Consider the following 25,151-nt stretch of genomic DNA (forward strand, 5'->3'; position numbering starts at 1 on the left):
GGATCCTTAGCTTAGTGATGAGCTTAGAGGGCACTATGGTGTTGAATGCTGAGCTGTAGTCAATGAATAGCATTCTCACGTAGGTGTTCCTCTTGTCCAGGTGGGAAAGGGCAGTGTGGAGTGCGATAGAGATTGCATCATCTGTGGATCTGTTGGGGCGCTATGCAAATTGGAGTGGGTCTAGGGTTTCTGGGATTATGCTGTTGATGTGAGCCATGACCAGTCTTTCAAAGCACTTCATGGCTACAGACGTCAGTGCTACGGGTCGGTAGTCATTTAGGCAGGTTATCTTAGAGTTCTTGGGCACGGGGACTATGGTGGTCTGCTTGAAACATGTTGGTATTACAGACTCAGTCAGGGACATGTTGAAAATGTCAGTGAAGACACTTGCCAGTTGGTCAGCACATGCTCGGAGTACACGTCCTGGTAATCCGTCTGGCCCTGCGGCCTTGTGAATGTTGACCTGCTTAAAAGTCTTACTCACATCGGCTACGGAGAGCGTGATCACATAGTCGTCCGGAACAGCTGGTGCTCTCATGCATGCTTCAGTGTTGCTTGCCTCGAAGCGAGCATAGAAGTGGTTTAGCTCGTCTGGTAGGCTTGTGTCACTGGGCAGCTCGCGGCTGTGCTTCCCTTTGTAGTCTGTAATAGTTTTCAAGCCCTGCCACATCCGACGAGCGTCAGAGCCAGTGTAGTATGATTCAATCTTAGACCTGTATTGACTCTTTGCCTGTTTGAGGGTTCGTCGGAGGTCATAGCGGGATTTCTTATAAGCGTCCGGGTTAGAGTCCCGTTCCTTGAAAGCGGCTCGTTGATGCGTTTAATAATTTCACTCGTTGATGCGTTTAGGTTGCTACCAGCCCTACTCTCGTGGGTTGCTACCAGCCCTACTCTCTTGGGTTGCTACCAGCCCTACTCTCTTGGGTTGCTACCAGCCCTACTCTCTTGGGTTGCGGCTAGCCCTACTCTCTTGGGTTGCGGCTAGCCCTACTCTCTTGGGTTGCGGCTAGCCCTACTCTCTTGGGTTGCGGCTAGCCCTACTCTCTTGGGTTGCGGCTAGCCCTACTCTCTTGGGTTGCGGCTAGCCCTACTCTCTTGGGTTGCGGCTAGCCCTACTCTCTTGGGTTGCGGCTAGCCCTACTCTCTTGGGTTGCGGCTAGCCCTACTCTCTTGGGTTGCGGCTAGCCCTACTCTCTTGGGTTGCGGCTAGCCCTACTCTCTTGGGTTGCGGCTAGCCCTACTCTCTTGGGTTGCGGCTAGCCCTACTCTCTTGGGTTGCGGCTGGCCCTACTCTCTTGGGTTGCTACTGCCATAGCAGGTAGATTACATAGTCCCCTGTAGCTCAGTTGGTAGAGCATGGCGCTTGCAACGCCAGGGTTGTGGGTTCGTTTCCCACGGGGGCCAGTATGAAAATGTATGCACTCACTAACTGTAAGTCGCTCTGGATAAGAGCGTCTGCTAAATGACGTAAATGTTAATGAAGGAATGTTAATAGTCCACTGTGTACTGTTTCTTAATGGGGAAAAACTCCTGTCAGATGGCTGTGCAAATGCCAAAAAATATTCATCCTGTCTCACTAAGCCCTAGCAGTTGACCATGTGTGTGTTTAGTAATGGTTGTGTTTCCTCAGGACAAACCTGGAGCTGGAGCTGGTGCACCGTGGAGGGAACCTGTGTTCTGGAGGAGCCAGTGCTGCAGCCAAGCGCTCCTGTCTCAGTGAGTACACTACACCAGTCCCCTCACCTTGCTTCTCATAAGAAGTGTGCTGCCCTCTACTTGACCACTAAGCTATTGTGTACATCTGAAGTTGACCTTGTGTAAAGCCGTTGACCAATGTTTCGTATATTAACATTTTGAAATATTTTTAGATTTAAAGAGTTGAGTATGAAGTATTTTAGTCTTTGTTCTTTTATGATAAGGTCCTTTTGGAATTCAAGCTGATTACGGTGACTTGGGGGTGGTGGGAAGCCTTGTCCCATCGGCCTTTGTGTATAAAGTGTCTGAGTTGAGATTGAAGTCGCTCGTCCATGTAACTGTTGGACCATTTGTAAAGATTGTCGATTAGCAGTGGCAGGGAAGGAGAGATGCTATCCCAGGTGAGCTGTTGCCGACGCGTTCTGCCGTCAGGGTAAATGAAGCGGACAAATGGGTCAAGTGCTGTTTTAGTTGATTGTGTGGCAAGGGTGACCCGCTGAAGACCGAGTGATGTTGCCGTCTTGAGAGGTGACTCAGCCCACTGTGACAACAATGCCAAAGACAAAGCCTCCGACAATGGTTGTCGATTTGGAGGACAACACACACTTATGCTCAAAGAGGTGTAGACGAAGATGCAAGGTTTGATTTTTGGATGGTCGACTCACTTAAGATGCCCAAGATGTTTCTCCTTTATTGTACTTTGTCTGTAATTTGAACTTGACCTTCAACCTTTAATGTGTTAAACATTATGTTCTCCTATCAGAGCTGAGCCTGGGGATGAGAGCAGTCCATTTTCCTGCTCTGTTTAATTAGTCTGTTTAGTGGCGATAAATTTGAGCAGCTCGCGGCACTAGTGAGATGCCTGTCATCCTTGAGTGGGGCAAAAGAGATTTCATACTTGAGGACTGCCATTTTCTGAGCTACATTAACTCGTCTAGCCACGCTGGCGGATAAATCTACTGAGTTGCAGTACATTAGCGTTGCCTCTTCGTATGGAATGGGATATGGAGGTGTATTGGGGACGCTAACTACTAGAACCCAAGGGGGTTTCTAAGCCCATATCCCACAAGGCACTTATATCGTTTAGCTGATGAGGATGTCATAGGCTGGAGAGTGGAGCCGGCAATCTCTCGTGTTAAATCAACTGTGGTGAGTCCACCTTCAAATGGCTCGCCTCTGGTATATCTGCCAGAGAGAACATTTTGAATTAGGCCAGTCTGGTGATGTAGTCTTTACAGTGAAGATGGCCTTCAACGTCCAATACAATACTGTAATGGTAGGTGTCGGCCTATCACGATGAGATGTGTCCAAGAGAATTTCTCATTTGAAAAGTGTTTGTCCACGGGACGGTGGGGGGGGTGTAAAAGTAATCTAATCCCAACATAGGTCACACAGCCATTACAAATCTATATTGGAGGGATGACAAGTGGGGGGGTAAAGATCATGGCAAATAGCATGAGCTTTAATAGAAAGCAGAGCCAGATCAATATCTGAAGGCAAACTGAAGGCATCTCTATTGGTGCTGTCAGACTGTGTGGCTGTGGGGGTCGCAGAGCAGCAGGCTGGGAGATGAGAAGCATGCACATACCAAGCACCAAGCACCAGGCAGGGGCTGACTGATGGAAGAGGTGTTAGCCATGCGAGCAGCAATTGAAGCCTGGTTCCCTGCCAGCTTGAAGGGCATTGGCTGGCGATCCTTCCGCCACAGTGTCACTCTTCACATGTTGTCGTCCTCTAGTGGAGGGACTCTAACCCCAACTGACAGACGGAGGGACTGAAGTGGAGTCAATCACCTCCCTCGACCTCTGGGTCGTATCCTGCTGCTGTCACCATGTATCAGCTGTAGAGGGCAGTGCTGCTCTAGTTTTTGACAGTCAAGTGAGCCAACTCACCCAAAAGTCCATATTGCAGCATTGGAATTCAATGTTTTGCTGCATTACAGCTGTGTCATAACTCACAGAAAACAAAATTATATATATATATTGGGCTACAGATCTGTTGACAAGGTTGGATGTAAGAAACTGTATTAGTATTTGAGACTACTTGGTTGTTCTGGGTGAGAGAAAGGAGCCAACGCGAGAGCAGATCTCTATATTAGGAACATATGATTTACATTTACGTCATTTAGCAGACGCTCTTATCCAGAGCGACTTATAAATTGGGGGTTTATGTTATTGTATGCTTTACAGGTGTAAATTTAAAAGGTGATTTTCAGATTTCAAATACTTGTTTAACTATGGTTCTAATGAGCACAACCTTAGTGGGCCATTGTGAGGCCATTATAAGGAGAAGCAGATTCATTCCTCTTTTGGTGTTAATAATATTAAAGGAGGACACTGTTCCAGGAGGAGATTACATTTTTAGTAATGGTATGTGTGTGTGTGAGAAAAGTGTGGCGCTCTTCATGTTCCACAGTGAACAGGTGTGACTCCTGACCAGAGAGGATAGCTGGGAGCAGAGTAGTGCCGTCTATCCATCTGGCCTGGCCTGCTACCCAGCCAAACCATTACGCTCAGTGCAATCAGTTCAAGTCAACTGCATTTGTCATTTGATACACTCATAGCTTGGTGTGCTAGTGGGCACTGAACTACTGACATGCAGGTGGCCAGTTACAGTAGCAGTCTCATTTCTGTGCCAGTGTTCTGATCTATTTGGCTGACCATTTTTAATCCATTTTGGGTTTTTCTTCTGTCTTTCAGATCAGCTTTTCCATGTGCTTGCCATGCACATGCGTCTGTACAGCATTGATTCTGCATACAACCCCTGGACCAGGTTGACCCAGGTGGCTCAGAGAAGCGACGAGTGAGTGACAGCCATCCTAAAGCTACACTACATAGACATTCAGTAATCTACTCTCACCTCTCCTCACCCTGCAGTTCCACTACACATACTGCTATCTTATCACAAACTCAGCCACGCACCCTGCATCAGTAACCCCCCCCCCGAGTCCTGCAGATCCACCTGACATCCCTACACCCCTCTCCTGAGCCCAGTTTACCCTAACAGCCCCTTCAACACATACGCCACACACACACACACACACACACACACACACACACACACACACACACCCTTCCTGTAATCACAGTGACACTCTCCCCTCACACTAAACACCACCACCCCCACATCCTCCTGGCCCTTGCAGCTTTTCCTCCAGACAAAGAGGAGACAAACACCGAGAAGGCACCATGTGTGGTTGCCATAGATACCAATAATTGCTGCATCTGGCAAATTACCGGGTGCTTGTTAGAGAGCGAAACGACCCTGTCACAATCACTGCACCGAGAAACAACGCACTGCACATCTCAGCCCTCCGCTGCCCAGCATCATCTTTCACAGGATCAGAGAAATGTAACAAAGCATAGTCTCCCCTTTCTTCATGCTCTTGCCACACAGCTTGTTTTTGTTGGTCAGATGTGCTCTGTCTTGAATAGTTTGGCTTCCCAGGTTTTCATTTCTGAGCGCTATCAGCATCCCACTATTAGCACTATTAGGTGACCTAACGACCTCTCTCCCTCCCTGTTAGCAGTGGACGACCGCTTTTACACCTGTTACTATTTAAATGCTCCGAGCCAGGCAGGAGTCTGAGGACCAATTTTGTGTTCAAAATACCTAAGGGATTTGGAAGGCAACTATGTCATTGACACCCTCATACAGTCATGTTGCTCTATTTAAATAGGACAGAGAACGTCGATGCCCTAGTCTGACCTATACACTGTCTGTTTTTCATAACCTTATGTCAATTTATGTGGATGCCTTACATTTTTTTTATAAGTTTTATTTTGGAAAGACTACATTGCTCATATTATTTATTAGTCATCTGGATTTGACTGAAATGTCAAGTAAACATATTTAGTTGTGTGGGCTGTACACCCTTGGCAAGTCTTTTGAATTTGATGGAATGAAAAGCAGATTGCTGCGTCATAAAGGTCTTCTTCTATTGCACGCTACAATTAACAGGCGAGTGCCTTCAAAATGGAATGCATTATTGTGTAAGTGCAGCTCCCTTCATTCGATGTCCCCGGAGGTCTTGAGTGGAGATGGAGGCTCTCTCTATGGGCAGCCAGATGAAAAGAAGCCATTTTAAATGGAGATGGCAATCAACAACAATATGTGGCTCGGGCTGCATTATAGAAGTGGGTCACGGGATATAAGGAAAAATGCTTTGCTTTCTCCCACTGCATTAAAGTGGAGGACTCCTAGAGGGCAATTGGAAGTGTGACGTCATTGCAAGTTTTAAGTGCACAGCAAATTAAGGGCAGCCACGGGAGGTTGGTGGCACCTTATTTGGGGAGGACGGGCTCGTGGTAAAGCCTGGAGCGGCGTAAGTGGAATGGTATCAAATACATCAAACACATGGTTTCCATGTGTTTGATGCCATTTCATTCTGTCCATTCCAGACATTATTATTTATTGATTGATTGATTGATTGATTGATTGATTATTATTAGCCGTCCTCCCCTCAGCAGCCTCCACTGAGGGCAGCGTATATATTCAAGGGAGGACTTTGCTCTTGGCCCTGAGAAGATAAAGGCAATGGGCATCTACAGTGGGCTCCAAAAGTATTGGGACAGGGACACATTTTTCGTTTTGGCTCTGCACTCTAGCACTTTGAAATGATACAATGACTATGAGGTTAAAGTGCAGACTGTCAGCTTTAATTTGAGGGTGTTTATATCCATATCGGGTGAACCGTTTAGAAATTACAGCTTTTTGTTTATATAGTCCCTCCATTTGAGGGGAACGAAAGTATTGGGACAAATTCACTTGTGTATCAAAGTAGTAAAAAGTGAAGGATTTGGTCCCATATTCATAGCACTTAATGACTACATCAAGCATTTTTTTGGGGTGGGGGTTTATGATATTTGTGCGTGTAACTTTCTCACTCATCATTATTCACTCATCATTCAGTATTATCCATAGTCATGGCAACATCCACATGAATGTAGAAGTGTTATTAAAGATGACAGTCTGCACTTCATAGTCTGTCATTCATAGTCATTTATCATTTCAAATCCAAAGTGCTGGAGTACAGAGCCAGAAAAACAGCAAAAAATGTCACTGTCCCAATTACTTTGCAGCTCAATGTATTTTAGCGTGTACATAACCGCTCTAACGTGCCCCTACCAATAGTTATTGAAAATAATCAGGGTGGAAATTGACAGAATTGAATGGGTAAACCCAGCTAGGGGGTCCACTTAAACGATTGCTAAAAATATATTCTGTTGAACTGGATCTGATGTCTCTGCTCTTTCTATTTTGTATTTTTTTAGTCCCACCCTGTCTTGTCCATGTCCTCTTTTGTTTGTCTTTTCCCACTCCTTTCTCTTTTACTTGTTGTTGCTGCTGTAAGAATCTTTTCATATACAGTTATAATACACTTGTTTGTTTGACAGGTGGTGGGGATTAGAAAGGGGTGAAGAGAAACTGTAAAAGTAATTTCAGTGATTGCGTCAGCTATTTAAAAGTTATGTTATGGTAGTTAAAGATGTTTTTAATTGTTATAGGCTAATGGAGAATTCAAGATGAACTGAAGTTAGAGTTCAATATAGTAAACAATCATTTGGATTACTTTTAGTAGGATGGATTAGAACAGCACCAGATACCAGGAGTGGTCTTCCTGAACAAAGCACACAAATAAGCTTAAGGCATGGGGTCTTGCACATGCCGGAGCCTACATGCAGTTACTAAAATAGCTGTGTCTTTTGATTAGAAGCTATTTCTGTTCAGTCACTCAGCATCCCTGTTTCTAGCTGCCTACCTGAGGGACGGACTGTTGAGGTGTATTCCCTTTGGTTGGAGATGTCTTTGAGCCAAGGTTTGAGGTGTGTTCAGAAAGAGCAACACAGCACAATGTTTTGACTGGACATTTTAATAATAACTGTTCAAAGGATCCACCCACGATCGTATTCAAATTCAACCGGAACGTGCGTTCCCCCTTAATTCATTCCGGCCCATTTCCACCCATGGGAAAAATAAGACGTTTATGTTTACCTACCTGGTGTTTCTTGTTTAAATTAATACTTTACTCTTATCTTAATGCGAATGTACTGTATGTTTTTCAGCATGTCTTAAAAAGCGTTACCTTAAGTGTGTTGTTCCCTACAGATGCCAGGATGACGAGAGGCCAGAGGTCCCCATGCTGTTCAGAGACTGCCCATCCCTGCTCATCATCTTTGTGTTGACCATGCCACAGCCACTACGCAAAGGTGCTGTCACTGTCCTAACTATCCGGACATTTTTTTATAAAAAAAAAAAAATTCTCCATCAGACCAGAGGGACGGGGGGGAAGGGGAGTTAACAAGGCTACAGCGGGAGGTTTCTCATTGGCTTGGTCAGAATGACAGACCATTATCAGTCCTAATCATGACTGAATGTAGGGAGGGTTCTTATCTGTTCTTCCGTTCCCTCTATTTTTGGCTGTGAGGAGCAGAGTGACATCGCCCTGTTTATGGAAGCCGTGCACCCTTCACATGCCCTTCATCTCCAGCTGAGTGCTTCATGTTTGATCTCCTCCAGGCTCAGCCCCGTGCCCGAGGGGAGGGCCACCACATTGGAGGCCAAATTGCAGCAATCATAGGCCTTCTTAATGGGTGCCATGCCATACAAAGCTGTGCTGACTGAACACATGGACACTGAGGCAGTATGAGGCCTAAATATCTATCCTAGCATCAGAACAGGGGAGACATGTAGAATACTTTGAAATATAGGCTATACTCAACTCTGTTAACCTCTACGGGATCGGTGTCCCGTATACGGGACTGTTGAGCTAACGTGCGTTAATGTGATTAGCATGACTGTTGTAAGTAACAGCAAACTTTCCAGGACATAGACATGTCTTTATATGGGCAGAAAGCTTAAATTATTGTTAAGCTAACTGCACTGTACAGTAGCTATTACAGTGAAAAAATACCATGCTATTGTTGAGGAGAGTGCACAACAACAAAACACTTATCAAGGCAACTGGTTTGATACATTCATCTCTGAAGGTAAATAATGTAATTACATTCAGTAATCTTGCTCTGATTTGTCATCCTAAGGGTCCCAGAGATAAAATGTAGTATAGTTTCGTTTGATAAAATCCATTTTTATATTCAAATGTAAGAACTCTGTTCTACAGTTTGAACCCCTGCTATCTCTGGCTCCACACCCACCCCGCCCGGCCATCTAGATGTGTGAAAGTTAGTGTATAAGCTAATGATCCATCATGTATGACATTCCTGGGAGTGTATAAACTTACATTTTGTATTACCATATAATTTGTGTATGTTCTCTATAGTTATGTACTTGAAAATGCATCAATTGACCAATTTGGCACATTTGGGCAGACTTGATACAAAATAGTTCAGTATTGCAATGCTTCACTGGATCAATCTGAAACTTTGCACACACACTGCACACTGCGCAAATCTAAATTGCGCCTAAACTGCAATATTCTATTGAGGCCTTTCTCTTGCATTTCGAAGATGATGGACCAAAAATATAAATAGAAAACGCATGTTTTTTTGTTTGTATTATCTTTTACCAGATCTAATTTGTTATATTCTCCTACATTCATTTCACATTTCCACAAACTTTTTCCCTTCAAATGGTATCAAGAATATGCGTATTATAATAATAATAATATGCCATTTAGCAGATGCTTTTATCCAAAGCGGCTTAGTCATGTGTGCATACATTTTTACGTATTCTTACTTCAAGTCCTGAGCTACAGATAGTTAGATTTGTGAATGTCATTTTATGCGAAAATTGAAAAAGGGTCCAATCCCTAAGAGGTTAAACCAATATACAGTACAATACAATTGTACATGGTGAGTGTTTTTAAAGAGCCTGAGGTGGTATTGGTTATTGGTGAGGGGATATAGCTGTGACAGGTTTTGTTTTCTCAAGGGAATGCCATTTCTCAGCTGTAAGAGCTCTTCTCCCTATTGACTGAATAACACCTCCTTACATTGCGCTTCAGAGTCTGCCGGGGAAAACGGCACTCAATGTCTTATGTACTTTGAGATGGACTTTGTATCTTTTTCAATTCCACATTGATTAAGCCAAATAAGCATCATTAAGGCCCTCCTTATGACATGGAGAATTGATTTTTAAAACATCACTATGCGAGATGGGCGTGAATGAAGTCTTTTTTTTTTTTTTTACCGTGGCATGGAGATGGAGGTCAGGACATGTCTGGGTTTTTGTCTCATTTAGAGTGGATAGGAGGGAGAGGTGGGGCGGGGGGTTCTTAACAGCCTGTGTGTCCTTCATAGCAGTAAAGGTGTTGTGTGTTGTTAATGTGCCGACAAGCAACACAATGGCCAGTACAGTGGACCTGTCACCACCACCACTCTCCTGAGGAGGGGAAATAATGGAGCTAATTGTGTTTCTGTCGGTTCAAATCACATCTCCCACCTGGCGGGCCCGGTTCCCCCTGCTTAATTACAAGTGTATTTGATGAGCCTTTATAAACACAGGAGCATTCCTCTGGAGACCAAACCCAACCTATTGACTTGTGTTCTAGCCCAATAAAAAGGTTTAATCTTCTTTGAAGGCAACCGCATTGTCCAGCTCTTACAGATCATTCTAGGCCTCCCTTAAGGCACTCCTTTTACTGTTAAACATAAATGAAACTGCTTTCTATTTAACAAGGTGTTCTAAGTAGTCATTGGGAAGAGATGATGTACTGTGTTTGTATCAAGTATTAATGTACAGTTCCACTTAGTAATTGGTCTATGTAGAGAACACATCTTGGCTCTTGTGATTTCCTATTTTGGCTGATTGCTAGGATGCTCTATTCATGCACATAATTATTACTAAAGAAAAATGCAAATGAAGGGCAGTATTTGCATATTCTCCCAAAATGAATAACTTTGTTGCAATCATATTCCTGTTTTTATGTTAAGCAGATTTTCATCCATGACAGTGTTTCTTCCAATGAGAATGGCAACAACTTAATTATGAATCTGTTATTATTCTCAAAATGAAACAGTCTGACCAAGACTATCTACAGTGAGGGGAAAAAAGTATTTGATCCCCTGCTTATTTTGTAAGTTTGCCCACTGACAAAGACATGATCAGTCTATAATTTTAATGGTAGGTATATTTGAACAGTGAGAGACAGAATAACAACAAAAAAATCCAGAAAAACGCATGTCAAAAATGTTATAAATTGATTTGCATTTTAATGAGGGAAATAAGTATTTGACCCCTCTGCATAACATGACTTAGTACTTGGTGGCAAAACCCTTGTTGGCAATCACAGAGGTCAGACGTTTCTTGTAGTTGGCCACCAGGTTTGCACACATCTCAGGAGGGATTTTGTTCCACTCCTCTTTGCAGATCTTCTCCAAGTCATTAAGGTTTCGAGGCTGACGTTTGGCAACTCGAACCTTCAGCTCCCTCCACAGATTTTATATGGGATTAAAGTCTGGAGACTGGCTAGGCCACTCCAGGACTTTAACGTGCTTCTTCTTGAGCCACTCCTTTGTTGCCTTGGCCGTGTGTTTTGGGTCATTGTCATGCTGGAATACCCATCCACGACCCATTTTCAATGCCCTGGCTGAGGGAAGGAGGTTCTCACCCAAGATTTGACGGTACATGGCCCCGTCCATCGTCCCTTTGATGCGGTGAAGTTGTCCTGTCCCCTTAGCAGAAAAACACCCCCAAAGCATAATGTTTCCACCTCCATGTTTGACGGTGGGGATGGTGTTCTTGGGGTCATAGGCAGCATTCCTCCTCCTCCAAACACGGTGAGTTGAGTTGATGCCAAAGAGCTCGATTTTGGTCTCATCTGACCACAACACTTTCACCCAGTTCTCCTCTGAATCATTCAGATGTTCATTGGCAAACTTCAGACGGGCCTGTATATGTGCTTTTTTGAGCAGGGGGACCTTGCGGGCGCTGCAGGATTTCAGTCCTTCACGGCGTGGTGTGTAACCAATTGTTTTCTTGGTGACTATGGTCCCAGCTGCCTTGAGATCATTGACAAGATCCTACCGTGTATTTCTGGTCTGATTCCTCACCGTTCTCATGATCATTGCAACTCCACGAGGTGAGATCTTGCATGGAGCCCCAGGCCGAGGGAGATTGACAGTTATTTTGTGTTTCTTCCATTTGCGAATAATCACACCAACTGTTGTCACCTTCTCACCAAGCTGCTTGGCGATGGTCTTGTAGCCCATTCCAGCCTTTTGTAGATCTACAATCTTGTCCCCTGACATCCTTGGAGAGCTCTTTGGTCTTGGCCATGGTGGAGAGTTTGGAATCTGATTGTTTGATTGCTTCTCTGGACAGGTGTCTTTTATACAGGTAACAAGCTGAGATTAGGAGCACTCCCTTTAAGAGTGTGCTCCTAATCTCAGCTCGTTACCTGTATAAAAGACACCTGGGAGCCAGAAATCTTTCTGATTGAGAGGGGGTTAAATACTTATTTCCCTCATTTAAAATGCAAATCAATTTATAACATTTTTGACATGCGTTTTTCTAGATTTTTTGCTGTTATTCTGTCTCTCACTGTTCAAATAAACCTACCATTAAAATTATAGACTGCTCATTTCTTTGTCAGTGGGCGAACATACAAAATCAGCAGGGGATCAAATACTTTTTCCCCTCACTGTAGTGTGAGTAGCCCAACACTATTTGTTTGCTCCTCCAATACCAGGGCACCTAACGTGGGTGTGTCTCCTCTCTCTCTGTCCCTGCAGAACACTTCATCTGTCTGGTGAGGATGCTGTACAACCTGCAGTACACCCAGGCTCTGGCTGCTCTCTCAGCCAAGTTCAGCCCCGAGGAGAGGCGGGCCTGGAGCACGTCTGGAGCTCTCAACAAGGTAATGGTGATATCACCCACCCTTCTCACTGTACTGCTGCCTTGTACTCTACCAAGTTACCTTAGGAAACGTCCCTTGATTGAGAAGCCAGTGCACGCGGTGGCTCTGCACTTTCTATTTGTTATTCCCAGGACCTGTTTACAGCCGTGGAAAATGAATGTGTGAATGCAAATAAATATTTTTCTCTGGCCGAGTTAATTTAAGCAGTTTGGACTGTAGATATGTCGATCATCAATATCAAGGAGAGTGATTACCGGAAAGGGCTGGCATTAATTGGCTTTTCATCTTCAGTCTATTAAATCTGTATAAGCGAGTGGTTGGTTGGAATGTAAATGGACAAACCGCAAAATGCCCACCCTTTAGGGTGTTTTCTATTTATTGTGGCGCGGCTGAATATCTTCCCCCACTCCGTCACGAACAATGCAGCACTTACTCGCTCACGAGCTGTCATTTAAGACTGCTCGGAAATCCTCATTGTTAACACAGGCCATATTGGGAGGGATGCCATGTATTTAAATTGCAGTTGATAAAAAGATGCCAAAGTCTCAACCGAGATCCCGAGGCCAGAGGAAGGAAATCCAAAGACTCCAAATTCCTCCAGCTATAAATCTAGGACGGAGAACGCCAGGCTAGATAAGACTTGCTGCTATTTTATATTCTCCCATCGTCAACTTGATAAATGCTAGCAGCTTTACGCCATATAAAATATTAGTCAAACCAGTTGAATTTTATCAGAAAACACATTCAGTAATGTCTTGGCGCTTATCAACGGTCAAATATTTTATTGCCTGAAAATGTATCCTCTACTTATTCTGCATACGTTATTATATTATACAGTGCTGCACATTTAGAGGGAGGGGGAAAGATGGACACTGCAGCACATCTCAAATACTTCAGTTGTTGACTGCTTGAATATCATATGAAGCTTTTCCAGGGAACAAGCTGAATTGTTTCAAAGTGGTGTTATTCTATAGTACTGTGTACTCTGTCACCTCTCCACTACTTTTTGACTTTTCTCCCACAGAATGCTTTCAATGCCGAGAAGTCCTTTGACGCTCTTCTCAGCCATGTCATCAGTGAGCTGTCCAAGGTGAAGACTGTGTATGATGTGAACGCTGAAGAGACGTCTATGGTAAGCCATATAGAGTTTGTGGGAAAAATATAATATACCGTTTCATGTTTCAAAACAAAGCTGCCAAACTCTGTGCTTGGCTAGCCCCATTTCTCTTGGTAATACCCCCCTGGTTTTCTCCTCTTTTCTCTTACATGATGAATTGGCCATTACCCAGAACAACAATGCTTTGATATCTGTACTCTCTGAAGGAGATGTATATCACCCCATTATCAGCCAGCTGTTGAGAGGTTATTGATGAGGCATTACTCCTGTGCTTCCTTCCCCAGCAGAGCTCCTGTGTGTGGTCCCCACAGTCCATAGAGTACAGCCTCCAGCGGTTCTGCCTGCCCTACCTCCGCCTCTCCTGTCTCCTGCAGCACCACCTCTATGGGGACAACCTGTCAGGCTGCCCGGTACGGTTACTGTTACTGTTCCACACCTCTTTGTCTGCCTGCCTGCACCCTAGCTGCGCCAACCCCATGGCTTTAACTCATCATATGTTCTATTTCAGGATGAAGAGGAGTTCTCAGGCCTCGCCGGCTGTCTAGGGCTCCTGGCCCCGACCCCTCAACCATCCAACCCCATCTACAGTGCCTCATGTCTTGACTGGACGGTCAACGCTTTCGACCTGATGACTCAATGGTGCTCTGAGGTCACGGGGCTCTCTGACACTCAGGCAGAGAAAGCAATAGTAGGTTTGAGGCTGAGCACTTAACCACCAATCGGTGTGCTCCATTATAACGTCTCCAAAGCACCAATGGTGGTGTCATTGTTTTTCACTATAGTGTTTTAAAAAAGAAAATAGTATTGACACCATGTGTTAGCCATGGCATTTCAGGCCCTTTATTTTAGCCAGTGCTGCATATAGCCCCTCTATATTCAGTGCTGAATATAGCCCCTGCGAGAGTAATGTTTTTCACACCCTGCCTTTGTCATTCAGCATTGACCTTTGCTGCCTTACATCACAAGATGAAACCCCACATCGCTTCACACTGCCATTCTGGATTGTTTCCACATACCTTTCAACTGTGGACATTATTATTTGTCACACCCTGGAGCTGAAGGGCATACAGAAAATGTGGCATATAGGAACTCTTGACAAGTTATTCAGTGGAAGGCTTAAAACGTACTTATTTCCTAAATCCCTATTGAAACAAGTGGAGAGACAAAATGCCCCAACTGAAATTAATGTACAGTAACCTAAGTGTTTCTTGGGGTGATGCTTAAAGGAGCAGGATAAAATTGCTATGTCATATTTTCTTCAATGTCTAAAGGCTGCTGAGGCGACCTGATGAGTCTGCTGATTTAAAATACTATTGACAGGTTAGAGAGAGCAGAAGAGCACATGGTTAAATGAAAGGGACTTCAGAGTCAGCTCTTGAGGGATTGGCTTTCTTCTTGAGTGATGGGCAGCTGAAGTGTAGGCCTACCATGGACAAGGCACAATAGTGAGCGAACGAGAGCCCCAGCTCCTATGGCATCCAAGTTATTACAATGGATTGCCTAGGTCACAATGTTGGCATTCATAATTTGAATGTTGTGACTGACATGGTTTATTTTTTTCTCCATCCAGACCTTGCTTGTCCAGGATCCACAGTGGGCGTCCCCCCACCTCCTCCACTTACCTGACAACTACAACATAATCTTCCAGTACTACCACAAGAAGGCCTGCACTGCCTGCAAAAAGGTGCCAAAGGACCCAGCGCTCTGCCTTGTCTGTGGTGCCTTCGTCTGCCTCAAAGGGCTGTGCTGCAAGCAGCAGGGGATCTGTGAATGTGTTTTGGTGAGTGGCCCTGCTTTTTCGAAGGCCATATTACAGACTATATCTGAAGAAACAGCATGATTTTAAACAGTCTTTAAAAATCTGTCTTACTCATTGGGTGGCCGAAGTGCATAATTTTTAGGTCATTGATGAATATTATTGCTTGCTTGGCTGGTGCTGCTGTGTGCAGATGACTGTGATTCGGTGAAGATGTTGTTTGTGTCTGTCTTTAGCACTCTCAACACTGTGGCGCAGCAACGGGCATCTTCCTATTAATCAACGCCTCTGTCATCATAATCATCCGAGGGCATCGCTTTTGCCTGTGGGGCTCTGTTTACCTGGATGCCCATGGAGAGGAGGACCGCGATCTACGGTACGAATACACTCCGTAGACATTTTTACATTTTAGTCATTTAGCAGACGCTCTTATCCAGAGCGACTTACAGTTAGTGAGTGCATACATTTTCATACTGGCCCCCTGTGGGAAACAAACCCACAACCCTGGCGTTGCAAGCGCCATGCTCTACCAACTGAGCTACAGGGGACCATTGCGTAACACTTCAGTTTCATATCTCACACAATCTTCTTGTCAGATTCTCACTAGAATGGTTGATGTGGTGGGGACTATGCTGAAAATTGTAAGAAAATAAAGACTTCATTTTAAATCACTTTTTTTTTTTTGCAGTCGTGGCAAGCCCCTGTTTCTATGTGTGGAGAGGTATAGAGTGCTGGAGCAACAGTGGGTTTGGCACACCTTCGATCACATCAACAAGCGCTGGGGACCTCACTACAACGGGCTATAAGGTCACCTGAACCCACACCCTGGTGGAAAATAATCTATTTGGTTTATGTGTCTGCCTCTATTAAACATATAGGAATCTTATCATGTGGTATTAACAAATATGCAGTGAGGGTGTTACTGCCACAGCCTTGGTTTATGTGGAGTTTGGTGTACAATCATGCCCTAAAGACTAACAGTGTGTGTGTTTTATTTAAGTTATTTACTGTGTGGATTTCAACAAGGAAACCAAATTTGATAAGCTTAAAGTGAAAGCACAATTTTTCTCAGTAACACATTGGTTTGAAAGCACAATTTTGCCCAGTAACACATTGGTTTGAAAGCACAATTTTGCCCAGTAACACATTGGTTTGGAAGCGGTTTTGAAGCCAGAAATATTGGTTTTTCAGCAAAAAATACTCAGATTCTGGTGAATATTTGTACACTCTGATTGGCTTACAGTATGAGTTCCAACTACTGGATATTTGGAAGATATAGAATGACAAATTTGCCCCTGGTAAGGTTAATGATTATCATCTTTGTCACCATGTACAAGTTGATACATATCCCTCATTTTTAGACTTCATACTGCTGGCATGAGTTTAAAGCTCTTGATAAGTATAGCGATGTTATTGCAAATTGTGTGTTTGGGACATTCTGGTAGGTGACAAGTCCACTCATCAACAAAGAGTTTATTGCAGTTAAGTAAAGGCTCTTTTCTTTTAGGGTCTAGTTGCAGTTCATCCTCAGGTATGATTACTTTTTTTGCTGTAGTTTAAAATACAACATTTTTAATATTTTAAATAAATGTTGCTGCTCATTGTTCAAATAAGTAATTTTACCTTTGTAAAGATTATTTTTGTTTTATTTTTCTAAGAAATGAAGGCTTTATGTTTATGGTAGATGGCTGGCAACAGGTTGTTGATTCCAGCTTACTGCAAGGTTGAGGGAGACACACGGTCATCATCTCTATTGGGCTTTGCAGTCCTGCCTTTCACTATGCCTCCGGCCCGGGGTCCCTGAGGAAACTCAATGCCCACTCACCAGTCTGACCACAGTAGAGTACACAGAAAAGACTTGTGGAGTATATCTGTCCAATGTAATTGGCATGCTTTTCCCAAGATCTCTATTGCTCAGAATGTCAAGTGCAATGGGATTTTGCTATAGTTAAATTGAAATATTTTAATTTGGTGACTCAAAATGCATAGAAGTTATTGTACTGATATGGCATTCTGTAAGGGAATGGGAATCGTTTAATCCTTTGTGCTGGTGAAGAATTTTGCAGTTTTAGAGTAGAGTTGAATCATTTTTTGTTAGTACTTCGGAAATAATGTTTTGGCCTCATGATTTTCCCATTTCCTTTTAAGTTTCTCTGTAAAGTTATAGTACATTTTATGGGAAATGTATACGGGCTCATAATGCAAGATCCCATCTTTAAATAACCATAGGTAAAAACAAGTAATTGGGAAATTGTTGAAGATAACATTTTGAAGAGACCAAAAGCGATCATTGTGAAACTCCATAAGATGTAATTTAGTTGGTTTTGCGAAGTGTAATACCGTTAACCTTATAACAAATTTGTCATTCATGTAATCCACACTTGTGGTCCAATTATATCATTTTCTATACCTTCAAATAACCTATGTTTATTTGTATGCTTTTGGTTGTCAAAAGTTATAATTACAGTATATTTATAAGGAAGACTATTTCCCTATGCCTACATTTCTCCAAGTTTAAATCAATATCTTTGGTCATGGATGCATTCCAATGTTTGACATCAGACTTCAATACCCATAATACACAATGTGTGCATGGCATTGTTTCGGTCACACTTTTTGAGTTTGGGGTCTTAAATGCTTAGTTTCAATTACCATGTCACCAACTGGATGAGTAGATGGCCTAATTATCCAGTTGTGCCTGCAAGATTAATGTTACCTTTTAGTGAAAAACAACACATTGAAATCCCTGGGTGATTTATTCTGGTGAAAAGATTTTGTGAATTGCTGGTCCACATCGTGCTAGAAGGAGGAATCTTTTAGGGAATATTATTTTCAAACCACGCATGCTGCTTATCTGTTTACTCTGAGATTCCCTTCCCTTCCCTCTTTTTCTCCAGTCCCTACTTTGTAGCCTACATGACCGCAACAGAATATCCAATGAGTGATGGGTGTACATTCTAATTGAAAGCTCTTTGTGTTCTCCTGTATGAATGAAAATAAGAAAGAATACAGTACATTACTGTAGGTGCTGATTCAGACTTTCTGAGTTGGATCAGAAAGTGTGACTTGGACATTTATTGCAAAATGTAACATATGTTAATAAAATATAAACACTGACTCGTTTATCTTCATTGTCCATGCAGATTTCCATATGGAACAAATATATCCTATTTTATTTTTATTCTCAGGTTTGTGTCCTTGTTCCATTCAGTTGATTAACGTAATTGGCCGGTAGCAAAGCCCCTTGTGCTTCCTTTGTCTACTCAGGCCATTAACTATGATTTCTCAGGACCTCAAGTCAAAATTCACGTTTAGATCCATGGTAAGCCTTAAAGACGCACTATGCAGAAATCGCTCTGACATTTCCTGTTTGCTAAAATTCAAATAGTTCGCCTAATTTGAGTTTGAGACAAAACAAACAAGTATAGTGTAGAGAATCACTGTACCATCAAAACAGCTGTGAAATATATTTTCCATAACCAAAAATATTGTATTTTCAGCTGTTTGACGCTGGTTTACAAAACCGAAAGTAAGCAAAAAACGAAATGTAAGAACGGTAAGCATAGAAAATGGTGCACATAGAACAGATCTACAGCTTCTTAGACTTGCTTTCAATGAGTATGACAGATCTAGAACTACCAATTCTATGTGAATTTGGTCGGGTTTCCCAAAAAGTTACACATTGCCTCTTAGCACTAACATGTAGATCCTGCTCTTACAGTCAATCATGCAGTCAGGCTGGGAGAAGAAACTGAACTGTCCATAATGGGAAAGAATGATGTGCTTACAATGTTTCCATGTACATTATCACATAGGCCTATTACATCACGAGAAACCCCAAAACATACAGTAATCCAAAAACACATTACGTAATTGATTCAGATTGATCTACTTGACTTTTGTCTCAGGGCATTGTTGCTGAAATGTGCAGATAGAACAGATAATTGTTCTGGGACTGGGAGCACTATGGAGGATTTACTCATTGGCTGCTTCGACTGAATATATGAGCCAAATGTACAATCTGAAATCTATAAAAAATATGTTTTACAGATTTTGCATTTGACAGAAAGGACTATTTAAAATGTAGCCTATACTTTCAGTCTCCATGGCCTGTGGAAAACATGTATTTGTAGTTAGAAATAAAGGATGCTGTGCAATTTGGTTTTATATAAAACCACACATCTGTGAGAATTAAAGAGATACATTCACTGTTTAAACGAGAAAACAACTAGGCAGAGGGCTTTTCACAATGCATCATTGCAAGCCAATGAGGGCATCACATGCCAACTATGAATGACAGCAACAGATTTGTGCACTGGAGGAAAATTGGGTTGAAGTGTCAAAGACAAAAGGCCTCAGCGTAATGACCAATACTGTACAAAGCCTCTATGTCATGGCATCGTCTCTCATTAGTGGAATTTGTCAGACATGCAGGTGATGCCAGCAGGGAATCCTAAGAGTTTCAACATTTATGAAATAGTTAGCTAAGCCAAGGCCTTTTTCTAAAATGGAGCTGTTCCCGCACTCGCTGGTCACAAGAGCACTGAAATACCCGTCACTTATAATTCACATTTGAGGAACTTGTTGGTTCCGTGCTTTGGTAAGATCTTATTTTAACAATTGTTATAATTTGTAAAACATTTTATATGTTCTATATTACATTAGCCTAAGTAAGAAATATACAGAGTGGAGCAGTAGCCTGCAGAGCAAGTAGGTTAGGGTATGTTATTTCCTCTCAATTGCTTATCAAGTTCCTGTTAATAATTAAACCCTTGACGGGTGACTGTGGCTAGTGAGAAAACCGAGAAAATCAGTTCGGATATGTCGCTATGGAAGGTAAGGTACAGAGATAGTGTATTAATTGGATGATGGCATGTCTACATTATGCTAAAAACTTTTCATAGTTAGTGTGGTTACAAACGTCGGAATGTCGTTCATTGTCTCCGCATTCCGGAGATGGGGATGCAGACATGAGTCATCACAAAGTGTTGAGATGCCTGTGACCTGGCATTGTCATGTGTCGCAAATTATCAAATTGAAAGGAAAATGTGTTAGTTGTTTAATATGCCTTCGTCAAGATGTTTTATAAGTTCTCATTTGTTTAAGAGTCTTTTCTATCATTTAAATCATTTTCAGGTTTCGGGTTCACAAATGGAAATACAGACGCAGCAAACACAGGGTAAGGCTTTAATAAAAAATATATTCAAAATACACTACCGGTCAAAAGTTTTAGAACACCTACTCATTCAAGGGTTTTCATTACTTTTTTACTGTTTTCAACATTGTAGAATAATAGTGAAGACATCAAAACTATGAAATAACACATGGAATCATGTACAGTTGAAGTCGGAAGTTTACATACACTTAGGTTGGAGTCATTAAAACTGGTTTTTCAACCACACAAATTTCTTGTTAACAAACTATCGTTTTGGCAAGTCGGTTAGGACATCTACTTTGTGCATGACACAAGTAATTTTTCCAACAATTGTTTACAGAAAGATTATTTCACTTATAATTCACTGTATCACAATTCCAGTGGGTCAGAAGTTTACATACATTAAGTTGACTGTGCCTTTAAACAGCTTGGAAAATTCCAGAAAATGATGTCATGGCTTTAGAAGCTTCTGATAGGCTAATTGACATCATTTGAGTCAATTGGAGGTATACCTGTGGATGTATTTCAAGGCCTACCTTCAAACTCAGTGCCTCTTTGCTTGACATCATGGGAAAATCAAAAGAAATCAGCCAAGACCTCAGAAAAACAATTGTAGACCTCCACAAGTCTGGTTCATCCTTGGGAGCAATTTCCAAATGCCTGAAGGTACCACGTTCATCTGTTCAAACAATAGTACGCAAGTATAAACACCATGGGACCACGCAGCCGTCATACCGCTCAGGAAGAAGACGCGTTCTGTCTCCTAGAGATGAATGTACTTTGGTGCAAAAAGTGCAAATCAATCCCAGAACAACAGCAAAGGACCTTGTGAAGATGCTGGAGGAAACGGGTACAAAAGTGTATATATATCCACAGTAAAACGAGTCCTATATCGACATAACCTGAAAGGTGGCTCAGCAAGGAAGAAGCCACTGCTCCAAAACCGGCATAAAAAAGCCAGACTACGGTTTCCAACTGCACATGGGGATAAAGATCGTACTTTTTGGAGAAATGACCTATGGTCTGATGAAACTAAAATAGAACTGTTTGGCCATAATGACCATCGTTTTGTTTGGAGGAAAAAGGGGTCGGCTTGCAAGCAGAAGAACACCATCCCAATCGTGAAGCACGGGGGTGCTTTGCTGCAGAAGGGACTGGTGCACTTCACAAAATAGATGGCATCATGAGGAAGGAAAATTATGTGGATATATTGAAGCAACATCTCAAGACATCAGTCAGGAAGTTAAAGCTTGGTCGCAAATGGGTCTTCAAAATGGACCAAGCATACTTCCAAAGTTGTGGCAAAATGGCTTAAGGACAACAAAGTCAAGGTATTGGAGTGGCCATCACAAAGCCCTGACCTCAATCCTATAGAAAATATGTGGGCAGAACTGAAAAAGCGTGTGCGAGCAAGGAAGCCTACAAACCTGAATCAGTTACACCAGCTCTGTCAGGAGGAATGGGCCAAAATTCACCCAACTTATTGTGAGAAGCTTTTGGAAGGCTACACGAAACATTTGACCCAAGTTAAACAATTTAAAGGCAATGCTACCAAATACTAATTGAGTGTATGTAAACTTTTGACCCACTGGGAATGTGATGAAATAAATAAAAGCTTAAATAAATCATTCTCTCTACTACTATTCTGACATTTCACATTCTTAAAATAAAGTGGTGATCCTAACTGACCTAAGACAGGGAATTTATACTAGGATTGAATGTCAGGAATTGTGAAAAACTGAGTTTAAATGTATTTGGCTAAGGTGTATGTAAACTTCCGACTTCAACTGTAGTAACCAAAAAAGTGTTAAACAAATCAGAATATATTTGAGATTCTTCAAATAGCCACCCTTTGCCTTGATGACAGCTTTGCACACTCTTGGCATTCTCTCAACCAGCGTCACCTGGAACGCTTTTCCAACAGTCTTGAAGGAGTTCCCACATAAGCTGAGCACTGCTTTTCCTTCACTCTGCGGTCCGACTCATCCCAAACCATCTCAATTTGGTTGAGGTTGGGGGATTGTGGAGGCCAGGTCATCTGATGCAGCACTCCATCACTCTCCTTCTTGGTAAAATAGCCCTTACACAGCATGGAGGTGTGTTGGCTCAAGGTCCTGTTGAAAAACAGTCCCACTAAGCCCAAACCAGACGGGATGGCGTATCGCTGCGGAATGCTGTGGTAGCCATGCTGGTTAAGTGTGCCTTCTAAATAAATCACAGACAGTGTCACCAGCAAAGCACCCCCACACCATAACACCTCCTCCTCCGTGTTTTACGGTGGGAAATACACATGCTGAGATCATCCGTTCACCCACACCGCATCTCACAAAGACACGGAACCAAAAATCTCCAATTTGGACTCCAGACCAAAGGACAAATTTACACTGGTCTAATGTCCATTGCTCGTGTTTCTTGGCCCAAGCAAGTCTCTTCTTCTTATTGGTGTCCTTTAGTAGTGGTTTCTTTGCAGCAATTCGACCATTAAGGCCTGATTCACACAGTCCCCTCTGAACAGTTGATGTTGAGATGTGTCTGTGACTAGAACTCTGAAGCATTTATTTGGGCTGTAATTTCTGAGGCTGGTAACTCTAATGAACTTATCGTCTGCAGCAGAGGTAACTCTGGGTCTTCCATTCCTGTGGCGGTCCTCATGAGAGCCAGTTTCATCATAGCGCTTGATGGTTTTTGCGACTGCACTTGAAGAAATGTTAAAAGTTCTTGAAATGTTCCATATTAACTGACCTTCATGTCTTAAAGTAATGATGGACTGTCGTTTCTCTTTGCTTATTTGAGCTGTTCTTGCCATAATATCGACTTGGTCTTTTACCAAAGAGGGCTATCTTCTGTATAACCCCCTACCTTGTCACAACACAACTGATTGGCTCAAACGCATTACAAAGGAAATAAATTCCACAAATTAACTTTTAAGAAGGCACACCTGTTAATTGAAATGCATTCCAGGTGACTACCTAATGAAGCTGTTTGAGAGAATGCCAAGAGTGTGTGAAGCTGTCATCAAGGCAAAGGGTGGCTATTTGAAGTATCTCAAATATAAAATATATTTGTATTTGTTTAACACTTTTTTGGTTACTACATGGTTCCATATGTGTTATTTCGTAGTTTTGATGTCTTCACTATTATTCTACAGTGTAGAAAATAGTAAAAATAAAGAAAAACCCTTGAATGAGTAGGTATTCTAAAACTTTTGACCGTTAGTGTACATGACTGCAATATTTGAAAATTAAATGTAAATAGTCTGAAAGGAAATCAAGTTGTTATTTTTTTCCTTAAGCAGCAGTACCAATAACAAACGTGCCTACAGTACCTTGCAAATAATAAGTTAAGCTACTGTAGGCTGACATAAAGCTTACATGGAGGCTTTAAAGGCCCAGTGCAGTCAAAAACGTGTTTTTCCTGTGTTTTATATACACTGAGTGTTAAAAACATTAGGAACACCTGCTATTTGCATTACATAGACTGATCAGGTGAATCCAGGTGAAATCTATGATCCCTTATTGATGTCACCTGTTAAATCCACTTCAACCAGCGTAGATGAAGGGGAGGAGACAGGTTAAAGAAGGATTTTTAAGCCTTAGACAATTAAGACATTGATTGTGTATGTGTGCCATTCAGAGGGTGAATGAGCAAGACAAAATGTTTAAGTGCTTTTGAACGAGCTATGGTAGTACGTGCCAGGCGCACCGGTTTGTGTCAAGAACTGCGACGCTGCTGTGTTTTTCACGCTCAACCGTTTCCCACGTGTATCATCAATGGTGCACCATCCAAAGGGCATCCAACCAACTTGACACAACTGTGGGAAGCATTGGTGTCAACATGGGCCAGCATCTCTGGGGAATGCTTTCGACACCTTGTAGAGTCCATGCCCTGACGAATTGAGGCTGTTCGGAGGGCATAAGGTGGTGTAACTCAATAGTAGGAAGGTCTTCCTAAGGTTTTGTACACTCAGTGTATATTTCCACACTATGAGGTTGTAATAATACTGTGAAAATGATAATGCCCTTTTAGTGTAAGAGCTGTTCGAAAAGAGCGCCTGAAACTTCAGCCTGTTTAGGTGGGATGGAGTTTTGGCCTGTCTGGTGACATCACCAGGCGGTAAATTAGTTAAAAGACCAATAAGAAAGAGAGTTCCAAACCTCTCTGCCAATAACATCTACATTTCGGTTTTCCCCTCCCCACTCAGACCACTCCCAGCCAGTCCTAGCACAATTCTTGCTTGAGAAATTGCTCTTTGCTAAGAAGCTATTGTTGTGATTTTTTAAAACAAGTGTTTACAATTATATTCACAGTAAGGTACTTTATTGTTACCCAGAAATGATTTGATATTGAGATTAAAAACAGCTGCATTGGACCTTTAAGAAAATACAGTGGGGAAAAAAAGTATTTAGTCAGCCACCAATTGTGCAAGTTCTCCCACTTAAAAAGATGAGAGAGGCCTGTAATTTTCATCATAGGTACACGTCAACTATGACAGACAAAATCCAGAAAATCACATTGTAGGATTTTTTATGAATTTATTTGCAAATTATGGTGGAAAATAAGTATTTGGTCAATAACAAAAGTTTCTCAATACTTTGTTATATACCCTTTGTTG

At 42.3% G+C, this 25,151-nt stretch overlaps 2 protein-coding genes across 3 annotated transcripts in view; both read left to right on the forward strand.

The window, feature by feature from the left end:
* The window catches only part of ubr3 (ubiquitin protein ligase E3 component n-recognin 3), a 45,840-nt gene extending 27,339 nt beyond the window's left edge, over positions 1-18,501 (forward strand). For both annotated transcript variants that reach the window (XM_084180006.1, XM_084180007.1), the window contains exons 30-39: positions 1,631-1,716; positions 4,395-4,497; positions 7,804-7,904; positions 12,387-12,511; positions 13,536-13,643; positions 13,913-14,038; positions 14,137-14,316; positions 15,199-15,408; positions 15,621-15,760; positions 16,073-18,501. In XM_084180006.1, coding sequence (XP_084036132.1) covers positions 1,631-1,716; positions 4,395-4,497; positions 7,804-7,904; positions 12,387-12,511; positions 13,536-13,643; positions 13,913-14,038; positions 14,137-14,316; positions 15,199-15,408; positions 15,621-15,760; positions 16,073-16,190 — 1,297 coding nt within the window. In that variant the 3' untranslated portion in view covers positions 16,191-18,501. The remainder of the gene's footprint in view (positions 1-1,630; positions 1,717-4,394; positions 4,498-7,803; positions 7,905-12,386; positions 12,512-13,535; positions 13,644-13,912; positions 14,039-14,136; positions 14,317-15,198; positions 15,409-15,620; positions 15,761-16,072) is intronic.
* A 1,684-nt stretch (positions 18,502-20,185) lies between these two features.
* Positions 20,186-25,151, forward strand: part of myo3b (myosin IIIB) — a 113,458-nt gene continuing 108,492 nt past the window's right edge. Inside the window, exons 1-2 of the mRNA XM_084180130.1 lie at positions 20,186-20,220; positions 20,521-20,563. Of these exons, the coding sequence (XP_084036256.1) occupies positions 20,214-20,220; positions 20,521-20,563 (50 nt within the window). The 5' untranslated portion in view covers positions 20,186-20,213. The remainder of the gene's footprint in view (positions 20,221-20,520; positions 20,564-25,151) is intronic.

Source organism: Coregonus lavaretus (assembly GCF_964263955.1).
Source record: "Coregonus lavaretus genome assembly, chromosome: 16".
In the NCBI taxonomy this organism is placed as follows: Eukaryota; Metazoa; Chordata; class Actinopteri; order Salmoniformes; family Salmonidae; genus Coregonus; species Coregonus lavaretus.